At 39.1% G+C, this 11,215-nt stretch overlaps 1 protein-coding gene across 2 annotated transcripts; it reads left to right on the forward strand.

Moving 5' to 3' along the window:
• Positions 1–443: 443 nt before the first annotated feature.
• Positions 444–7,961, forward strand: LOC145992685 (uncharacterized). 2 transcript variants are annotated; one of them, XM_083129065.1, is made up of 3 exons: positions 444–525; positions 4,017–4,300; positions 7,829–7,961. In XM_083129065.1, exons 2-3 carry the CDS (start codon positions 4,026–4,028, stop codon positions 7,908–7,910), a joined length of 357 nt encoding a protein of 118 aa, XP_082985191.1. In that variant the 5' UTR covers positions 444–525; positions 4,017–4,025; the 3' UTR covers positions 7,911–7,961. The 2 variants fall into 2 exon arrangements, with proteins under 2 accessions (XP_082985191.1, XP_082985192.1); XM_083129066.1 differs by having other exon boundaries at positions 7,834–7,960.
• Positions 7,962–11,215: the final 3,254 nt, after the last annotated feature.

The following is an 11,215-nucleotide window of genomic DNA, read 5'->3' on the forward strand; positions in this document are numbered from 1 at the left end:
ACTATACATGCATGCTTCTATTCCCATTATTTGCAACATCGCACCCTATAAGTTTCATTCCATACCACTTGAGCACCCCTAGATGATTGATCCTGTCGCCGCCGCTGGTTTCCACTGTGAGCTGGTTTCCACGATATCAAGGGTTTAGGATTTGTGTGTTCGAGGCTGATTTTCTTGCTTAGTTTGCACGGTATAACATATCCTAGATACAGACCATAATGCAGTGAAATAATTTACGTTTATTTATTTATTTATTTAGGAGAGAGAGAGAGAGAGAGAGAGAGAGAGAGAGAGAACGGCTTTGAAAGTACACCAAACATGAACATCTGGAAGCCACTATTAAGACCCGGCTATATCGCTTCAGATTATTTTTCTTGGATCACGAAAAAGCAAACAATGGCTACCCATGCTAAGGAGAAAATGTTCCGCATTACATTCCCAGGAAAAGTCATGTCACATGTAGGCAGTTAATTTACGTCAGTTGCTTGATACACCGTTTACATACAGGAAGCTACAATCTGATAAGTAAGTTTTATTTTTCTTACAAATTTTAAAGCAACGTTTATACGCATGTATTTCAGAAGTTGAAAATATTTCCACATCCATATATAAGTAAATAAATCTACGAACTATAGTTTAATAATTTCGAATCACTATATTTTCCACTAGGTACCTAATGTGGGATAAATCCATAGACGTCACACGTTTGAGTAAGAAGTCATTTCCCCGATTTCTAATTCTTTCTATTCGTGTTTCGAAGTAGCGTCGAGTTACGCATTTGTGCGTATGTGAAATACTAGGATATGCATTATAGGAAGCAGCCACACGCCTGGTGTAGTCTAGTACGATAGATGCTACTATATTGATTATTAGGATTTTCTTCTGCAATTAGGCCGTCATATATCTCTGCACACTACCAGCGTGCGAATAAAAGACGTTTTGAGGGGGTATGCCGTCCATTACTGCTTGAATGAGTGTTTTAAGTCCACTTTATGCACAGTAAGGCTAATCGGGACTGGACCTACAGTTTAAAGTGGGATCCGAACCACTATGAGCTTTCATCAGGTATCGAACCTGGGACCCCTTGATTACAAGGCGACGACGCTACCACTGCGCCATAGGGGAGACCCCCGTCCATTACTGGATACGGGTGTATGCCTCATACAGTTACAGGCAAAATCACTATTTTTTTCGAGAGCCTCCCCGATGGCGCAAGGTAGCGTCGTCGTCTTGTAACCAAGGGGTCCCGGGTTCGATCCCTGGTGGAGGCACTTGCCACAGTGGTTCGGATCCCACTTTAAACTGTAGGTCCTGTCCAGATTAGCATTACTGTGCATAAAGTGGACTTAAAACACCAAATCAACAACTCTTTTTTCGAGAGTAGTAAACTGTTTATTACTTTAATTGATTGATTGCTTGAGTTTATTTTATATGGCTTTTCTGCCACTATCGGCTAATAGCGACGATGAAGAGTGACGATTAAATGAAATTAATTCAAGCACCTCACAAAGAACAGGCCTGACTCGAACCGGGTAACTTCGGTGGAGAGTCCGAATGTCGTCCACTTGATGCGCTCAGCCACCGACCCGTCAAAATGCATATTAGAATCAGTAATGGAGGTATTGAAGATAAGTAGCTCTAACAAAACATTAAAATAATACTTCCAAATGAATCATTCATTACCTCACACATGTATGTATCTCTCGGGTCGCTGTTTATTCATTCGCTTTGTGTTGAATAGACGTCGACATCTCGCGTGCACTTGTGGGGGCCAGCCAGACTCCGTGCTGTGTGAACGGGGAGACTGCGCACTGTCCCTGGAAGCAAATAAGTAGCAGAGCAGGAGTTGGGAGCAGTGTCAGATCAGCAAATTTTGGGTTATTCCGCAAAATGTTACTAAAGGCCCCTTCTACTATATAAGAATCAGATACTTGTAAAAGGATATGTGAAAACTTTTGCTGTTATTCAGTTTCTTCAGTGTGTGTATGTGTATATATATATATACACACACACACACAGAGTGTTTGATGCGGAAATCGCTAGCTGATGGGGAGGGGGGGATATTTGGTAGGTACTTGGATCTACATGGGGGAATGATCCTATGTTTAACATGGTGACAGTGAGACAGCTGGGGAAGGGGGAATGCCATCCCCTTGCATCTATTTTCACTTTGAGCACTGCACGCACCCATGGAAAGACTTTTAGCGTCGCTTTTATCCCACTTTTGCTAATCGCGACGATGAAGATCATTTATGATAGGAAATTGATGATGAGCACTCACACAGAACAGCCATGCCCAGGCGGGGATTTGAAGCCGGGGCTCCTGGCGTCGTAACGCGCTGTGCTAACCAATCCGCCACAGAGATCAGTATATCTTTGTAGAATACAAAATTGAGGTGGTCTTCTCTGCTCTGCGGTGCTGGACAATTTACTGAGTTTATTGTTTTGCATAGACATATTTAAGTATTTAACAAAACGGCAAGGCTTGCTGAAGTCCTGAACGTAGTAGCAGTTCGGCATCTTTGATACAACCCCAGAGGAAGCTGACCGGAACCGTATCTTGTTTCGAGCCACCACCTGTTTTTTCTGTAAAGCGATGTTGTCACTTTTGCCTGCAGCGTTTAGACATCCATTCATTCACTGCCAGGTTGTACTCCCAAGGTCTTTATATTGTATAAAAAAGTAGCACAATATGATAACACAACCTAGCAAAGATAACGCAACCGCAACTTCGCGTTCAAAAATCTCTAAAGAAACTGAATTAGAAACATCTCATTTAGTCCACGTGGACTTGACGAGAGCTGTCATATCTTGGACGAACGCTATTGGTGGGAAAGGCTTCAAGGGACGATTTATTGGACCCACGTGGACCTGACATGTGGTTGTTAGGGGGAAAACTGATCTTTCGGAAATTTCTTTGAAGTAAAGTGAGGTTGGAATCAGGACGACAAGTATAAATAAGTACCACGAATTTCCCAATAGCCACCTTTTGGTGTAGTTGATTAGCAATGCATTTTACGTTTTAAAACCACATGGAAATATTTGTTACAAATAGACGGGAGTAGAATTGTTTTGCAAGAATGAAACTTTACCTCTGTTGCCATGGATGCTTAGGTCTATTTTCCGGGAAGGGGGGGGGGGGTGTACACCGTCAATATTCGACGAAACAGCAAACATATCCAGGAAACAGGGTCATTCCTTACTGTTGCTTTTAAACGGTATATTTTGTATTTCACCTCGCTTTTCTGTCTCCATATGTTAATCATGACAAAGAGAACGAATGATGATTACATGTAACTGAGAGGGAAAAAAATACAGTATAATGCTATTTCCTCGTTCTTCAACAGGTATAAGAATTATTATGTGCGAAATATTACAATATCTATGCAAAATAAGAGATAATAGAAGTTTGAGTTGATGATATAAGAAATGGGAAAAAAATCAGGGTCCTATGATACTTGATCTCGACGATAATACGGAAAGTAATTGTTCCCTATTTTATTCATCAGAAGGGCGCGGGAAGGAACAAAACAAAAAAGAGAAGAGACTATAATATTTGCATGAATGTACCCCTTATGGTAACGTAATATACTACCAAAAACAAGAGTTGAGGAAGCTGCAAAAATAATTTTTGATTTAATTTTTTGGAGTCACTTTTCTGACCCTTTTGCTAATCGCGACCATGAGGATGACTGATTGATGAAGACACACTCACCAAGAACAGTCATGCCCATGCTGGAATTCGAACTCGGGAACCCCGGCGTCGTTGTGCGCTGGGCTAACGACTTCGCCACCGAGGTCGACGCTGCAAAAAGAAGAAATGTCTTTCCTGAGTTTGGTGCAGGAAATTTTCCATTATGAATATGACATCGCTGATTTTTATGAAACCTGTCGTCATACACCTCAATTCCATTATTTGAAAAAAATCATATCTTTTGAATGTATAAAATTACCAATAGTGTGTTAACAGAACGCAATTTGTCTGTACTTTAGCTAATTGTATGACTGTTTCCTAGGCAGCGACGATGAGCTCCTCAGATGACCAGAAAGAAAGTTCATCGCCCTCCGACGAGTCAGAAACCAAAATGGACGTCGTACCGCTTGACAAGAAGGAAGCAGATGAACTGGAAGAAATTGAGGAAAGTGTGAAGCTTCTGGAACGAATCTTAAGCCTCTTTTGTGGAAAGTGTTTATGTTCCTGCAGATGCGCCTACGTAGCTACCGCCCCGGAATCAAAGCCCTGCGTCAATGAAGACACCGACAAATCTAACGGAGTGGAAGTTCAGCCAGAAGTAACCGGGTAGGCAAAAATCTAATTTTGACATTGGCTAAAAAATATAATTCCATTTGCTCACAACGAAGGTGTGCAACGAATGTGCCATCAGTGACAAGGTTACCATATTTTGTGAAGTTAAAACAAGGACATCCTATACTTTTTCTTATAGCATTACAGTCTACTGATGAACCATCCGTGATTTGTCTCCATCTATCTCTACTCTGTTCTAACCATTTCCAATTTCTGCACTGGAGCTTCAGGATATCTTCATCCATTCCATCCACCCATCTTAATTTAATTTAGGTCTTCCTTGCTTCCTCTGACCATAGGCGTAACTTTGCGGGACAAGAGGGGCACATGCCCCCTCAAAATTTTCAGGTTTATTATTATTTACAAGTTAGGGAGCCTGAGGATCAAAGTAATAAAGAGTGATATTTGTGATTTCGCAAACGTCACAGTTATATAGCAAGTAAACCTGGACGCTATTTTTAAGGGATGGAAAACTTTGCGAGTCTCTTCCACCCAAAGTTAAGCCCCAGAGCTGATTCTCTCCCCTCAAAATTAGGCTCCATGTGTGATCTTTCTCCCTTGAAATGTATTACCAAGTTTGATTGATTGAATTGTTGTTTTAAGTCCACTTTATGCACAGAAAGGCTAATCGGGACTGGGCCTATAGTTTAAAGTGGAATCCGAACCACTATGTGCCTCCACCGGGTATCGAACCCGGGAGTACCAAGTTTGATTTGTCCCTCAATATTAGGTCCCAAGTCTGATTCTGCTCCCTCAAAATTAGGCCCTAAGTGTAATTCTGTCTCCTCAAAATTAGGCTGCAAGTTTGATTTGCCCCATCAAAATTAGGCCCCAAGCTACGCACATACTTCTGACTACCTGGTGTATTCAACATCATTCTCTTAGCTGGGTATTAATGGTTTGGATCCCACTTTAAACTGTAGATCCACTCCCGATTAGCCTTCTGTGCATAAAGTGGACTTAAAACAACAATTCAATCAATCGCAGCTGGGTCGCTCTCACTCATGTGAATCACATACTTACCTGCCCATCTTAAACTTACCGCCTTTATCAATAACTGGTGATTGTTGATGTAAGGTGTGCAGTTCCTATTAAGCTGTTTTTTTCATTTTCCATTCTCACACATTGATTCCAACACCCTTCGTAACAACCTTCATTCAAAGGGCTCCGCCATCGGTTCATATTTCCATTAAAACGTCCACTATTCTACAGCATAGGTCAGGTCTTATCTGTGTCTTGTAAAGTGTTCCTTTTCTTCTGGTCCCTTAATTGGTTGGATAATCACCCACCTCTGCTGAAGTATGTGGGGGTGAGGACGGCAGTCGGTAGGTAAGCCCTTAAGGGCTGTTGCGCCACGGATTATTATTATTATTGTTGTGTTATTAAAATGTTTATGTATTCCAAAATAGACACTATTTTCCGCTATAAGTATTTATCACCTCCTATCTATGAGTCATTCTCATGTGTCACAAGGGACTCCCAGATGGCGCAGTGGTAGCGTCATTGCCTTGTAATCAAGGGGTCCCGGGTTCGAACCCGGTGGAGGCACATAGTGGTTCGGATCCCACTTTAAACTGTAGATCCAGTCCCGATTAGCCTTACCGTGCATAAAGTGGACTTAAAAGACCAAATGAACAACAAATCAACAAATCAAGTGTCACAACACAGTCCAGATATTTGAAGGAACCCACTCCATCAAAGGTGAAATTAGTCATTGTTATGGACGTGATGTATTACATCTGAGTACTTTACCAGCTGCCATATGCTTAGTTTCCTTTTCGTTTATCATTAGTCCAATACTCTTTCCTTCTCTTTCTATGGCCATAACTGCTACATCCAGTACACGTAAATATCTTCCTGCTGTATCCATATCATCTGCATATAGTACAGATATGATTAATTTAATTTGCATTCGAGCTTCCCGTATAACCTTTTCCAAGGCATATCCTTATCTTAGTCCATTTATATTGACAAAAGTGGAAACACAGCACGCGCTGTCGCTACCCGATTCTCAGTGACAAGATTCAAAGCTGTTGAGTCGGGTAACGGCAGCGCGTGCGGTATTGCCAGGTTTAACGCATGTCATTACTCCGTTGAATATTAATCGGTACAAAATCGGTTTCGCAATATGAGTTTACAGTGGTCATGGGTTTCAAAACCAGCTACAAAGAGCTTCAAAACAAGACCAAGGCCGTTTTTCTAGCATTATCCAATTCTAGGAAATCGATAAGAACTTTTTTTGGACGATTAAAAAATCGGAAAATTAAGATTAGCATTTAAAACCTTTCTACCTGTACCGATTTATCATTTCATTACGATCAGACCGCACTTTTTTATTTGTAGAAGTTTAAAGAGAGCGGTCACAACGCCGAAAAATCAACACTTTTTTTTATTTCACGATGATAAAAAAATGAAGGCATACTCGAAAAATATTTTGGTTAGCATATATTAACGCAGAATTGAATAAGTTAAATTTTTGCTATTTCTCGTTTTTATCTAATTTACTGGTTAATTTTTAATTGGAATCCAAATTCAAGTATCCCTAATTTTCAATCCGATACTAGTACTGTGGTTACTCAGAGGACACTTTCTTACACGGTAGGAAAGAGATGTGCAAAGACTATGTTCCAGAAGACTACAGATTCATAAATAGGTAGAAGAAATTTGGTAAAAGGAAGAAAGACGGGAAGAGAGAGATTGAAAGAAAGAAAAACTAAAGAGAGTAGAAGGACGGAAGTTTAGAAAAAGCAAAATTGATAATGAGTGGAAAATATAGAAATTAATGTACGGTACTAGCTACAAAAAGCCATGTCGCCCCATCCTTGTGACATTTGTGAGAACATCACTTCTTATTTATTACGAGGTTTTGTTCTCTTAGGCCAAACCTAAGTATAAGATAATAGAAAAATAAGTATTAGATTGTTTTGTATGTGTCGTGTTATACAATTTAAAAAATCTGTTCATAAAACACCTGTAACTGAATATCATTTTCAAAGTGGGAGCGAAGTAACTACAATTCAGAAGATTAGTAGAAAAACATAAAGATCATGTATTTCATGGCACTGTCCTCCTCCGTGGACGTCCGGACTAAGGCGCCGCTATTCTTTGGATTCCGACTGCAGGACGCCATGGGTTTGAGTCATCCTGGGTTCAGTCTCTGGATTCTCGGCCTGTGTATCGGACCGGTGGCCACCCACTATCGTGAGGAAATTGGGAAGTTACGAGTGAGCAGCGTAACCCGGTCCCGCATATCTCCTATAACGGCTGCGGGTTCGACGTGCTGACCACACGTCACCCCATTACCGGTTGAAGATCTCCACACCTCTAGGTAGGATTGTGGGAGGGAGACTGGCAGTCGGGAGATAGGCCAAGGTCCTTCGAGGGCTGTCACGCCATGGGTTATTATTATTATTTCATGGCACTACTAGTGAATTTTGTTTATTATTATGAATCATTTTTATGTAAATGATACTGAAATATAATTAAAAAGAAATGATAAAAGTTTAATTTTTTTTCTTTCAGATTAGATGAAAGTGATCAAAACAATAGTGTTGCTGAACAACTCGATAAGGCAGAAACAGGACACCATGTTGTCAATTTGTAAGCGGTTGTCTTGAAGCACAAGAATAATTAAGATTGTTAGCAATAGTGGGCCAATTCCTTGTTGTTCAAATTAATTTTGTGTTTTTTGCCTTCACGAAATTATATCTTTATTCAAATGTGTTAGTCCTTAGAAAGTGGATACTTTACGAATCCAAATACAATTTCCAAATTTTAGTTTGAATCTCATTTGCTATAAAACTCAATTACATTTATATACAGATAGAAATAAATTATACATATAATATAAAAGAGAAAGTGCTTTATTCCCTCCTGCGTTTTAATCTTCATAATTTGTATAATAAGAAAATATCAGCTATTAAGAAAATTATTCAGGGCAAACAACACTTTAATAAATAAAAAACATTACTCATTACTTCAAGAAATAATTACGAAATTAATTTCCGCATTGTGAAATATCTTTCTGAATTGAAATGGCAGAATAAAAATAGAATATTAATGGAAACCAGACAAAGTACTCACTCACAAGTTTTCATCAAATATGATTAAGCTACTTCCTTTTTGCGTATATTTCCTTGATTGTCACAAAGTATGTCTGTGGTATCTTCTCTTTGATTTCATTTAAATGACGAGTGAGTCAAGGTGGATGTGGTGGAGAATATGTACGTTTTAATCTTTCTTTCAACGAAGGAAAATATGTAAATACTCGTGTACTTGTGGTGTGCGACGCAGTTTCAGAGAAATCGAGTCCAAGATTGTTAATTAATTTTGAACAGGTGAGTATCATGAAATGACATTGTAATGACTCCCGCTTTCACAATGGCTAGCAAAATTGAATGTACACCAACCTCGTTCGAAAAACAAAGGACAATTAAGTAGTAGAAGGACGTTACACCTAATAAGTAGAGCCTGAAAATATGTGCCCTAAAATACCCAAAAAGGCCATCCAAAGACATTAAACAATAGAAGAAAAGCAATATAATAGCCACTAAACATTTTAAAAGCTTATAATGGGCATTAATTTTTAATATTCTGAATTACAATGTTAGTATTCGGTCTTATAGAGAGAGGAACATAAATTAAGAGTATTTGAAAATAAAATCATTGGAAAAAACATTTGGACCTAAAGAGAATGAGGGGACAGGTGAGTGGAGAAGGTTACATAATTTAGAACCACATAATTTGTATTATTAGATATTATTTGAATGAGTAAATCACTAACACTTAGGTGGGCAGGCCATGTGGCACAAATTGGAGAAGAAAGAAGAGTTTAAAGGATTTCTGTGGGGAAACCTGATGGTAGAAGGGGAAACCTTTGTGAAGATAAAAACGATCTAAACGGGGTAGATCCCAGAAAATTTTCACCAGATAAAAAGCAACTATATGCTTGTAAATTATGGTGGGCGAGTATAAATGTAGCTATATGATTGGTACATACGGTTCTTGTAATTGCAAGCGTTGTAACTAAGTATTAGTTTCTTATTTTGTTCCAGTATTTTAGCTAGTTGTGATGACGTCTGAATGAATGAATGAATTGATGTTTTAAATCCGCTTTATGCACAGTAAGGCTAATCGGGACTGGACCTACAGTTTAAAGTGGGATCCGAACCACTATGTGCCTCCACCGGGTATCGAACCCGGGACCCCTTGATGTGATGACATCTGAGAACGTTTACATTCCTGGATCTGCGGTTCTTGAAATCAGGTTTCTACAGTAATTACGAGGGTTTTTTGTTCGTTTGAAGTATCGAGTGAGGAGTATTGATAAATGGCAAAAAAGCGTGACATGTTGAATTGTAGAAAGTTATGCTTAGCACAAGAGTTATGTATTATATAGATAAGTATAGTGCATCTTAAGAATAGAATTGTACTTATTTAAGCCATGGGTCCCGGCCCAGGAATGGGTGTTCTTTGTGAGTGTCCCTTCATCAATTTCATCATATTATCACTCATCCTTATTCTCGCAGTTAGCCAAAAGTGGCAGAAAAGATAAGTAAAATAAACCAAATCAATCAATGAACTTATTTAAATTTCTTAAAAGTTGCATTGGTTTTTTATAGTAATGAGAAAATAAAGATTTATCATAGGCTACCCTGAGTGGCACCCTATGCATACCTTGTAAAACTTTATGTTGCATTTTTGTTTTACTGTGTGTGACAGGGAAGCCTTGTGTACATGTGTGTTGGATGATGTTGGTAGTATTATTATTCTCCAATGCGTTGATTTTATTTTAGATAATACGTTTTTGCACTAATGCACTTAGCGAAAACATCAAGCAAATTCATACCATACCAAGGAAGAGAGCATTTCTATATATCAAGCACACAAGACATTACGTCGAACAACCATCTCGTATTTCACTTTGTCGTTACTGTTAATTCTATTGAGATTGAGATGGATATCCATGATTAGCATACAAGTTGCAGAATTATGGGTTGCTTTGAAGCTTGGCGGTTATACATCGGAGGCTTATTTCAAATCACTCTCGGACGTTAGACTCTTACTTATTGAACTCGGCATGCTGAGTACAGATTGATGCAAGCCCTTTCCTTGAACTTCAACGAAGCATCCTAGTATTCAATTTACGAAATAGCAATTAGGATTTTGATAACTTCAATGAAACTCGGACGTCACTATTTAAAATGTCCATATATATTTTTGGTGGCCGCGGTGGCTCAGTCGGTAACGCGTCTGACTACCATGCTCAAGGTCCCGGATTCGATCCCCGGCCGGTTCAAATCCGGGAACTTTTCTAACGTTGGAAGCGGCCCCGGCGCTCACCCAGCGTCGAATAACATGGGTACCTGGGGGCAACCCTGGGGGGTAAAGGCTGTCAGGGGCGTGATGCTGATCACATCACCCCCACTCACGACCGGATCAAGAAAGTGTTGGGCGTTACCCCCACACCCCCTATACGCCTTCATGGCGTGGTGCTATGCACAGGGGAGCACTTTACTTTTTTTTTACTTTTTACAAATATTTTTTACTTATTGATCAACTGTGTTTTGTTTCTTTTTCGTTGCTATGGTCAAAAATAATATAGAAATGTATACATCGTAATTTTACATTATGAAGAATGTGATTATAATTAATTATACATCATATTAATGCAACAACGTTTTCCAAAATATAACAAAACAGAAATTGATAACATAGATATATCATCGTGCGTATTAAGCACAAAATTAAACAAAACATAATAAATGAAATAAATGAACATCTTTGGGTCAGTCACAAGATTACAGGAAAGACTTCTTCAAACTGACGTGTGAAAGGTAATATTTTCCGACTAAATCGGCCTACAGAAATAGCAAAACGTTACATCATCAGACATCTCAAGAGGACAAG

This window comes from Lepisma saccharinum, chromosome 9, assembly GCF_977018435.1.
Source record: "Lepisma saccharinum chromosome 9, izLepSacc3.1, whole genome shotgun sequence".
Lineage (NCBI taxonomy): Eukaryota > Metazoa > Arthropoda > Insecta > Zygentoma > Lepismatidae > Lepisma > Lepisma saccharinum.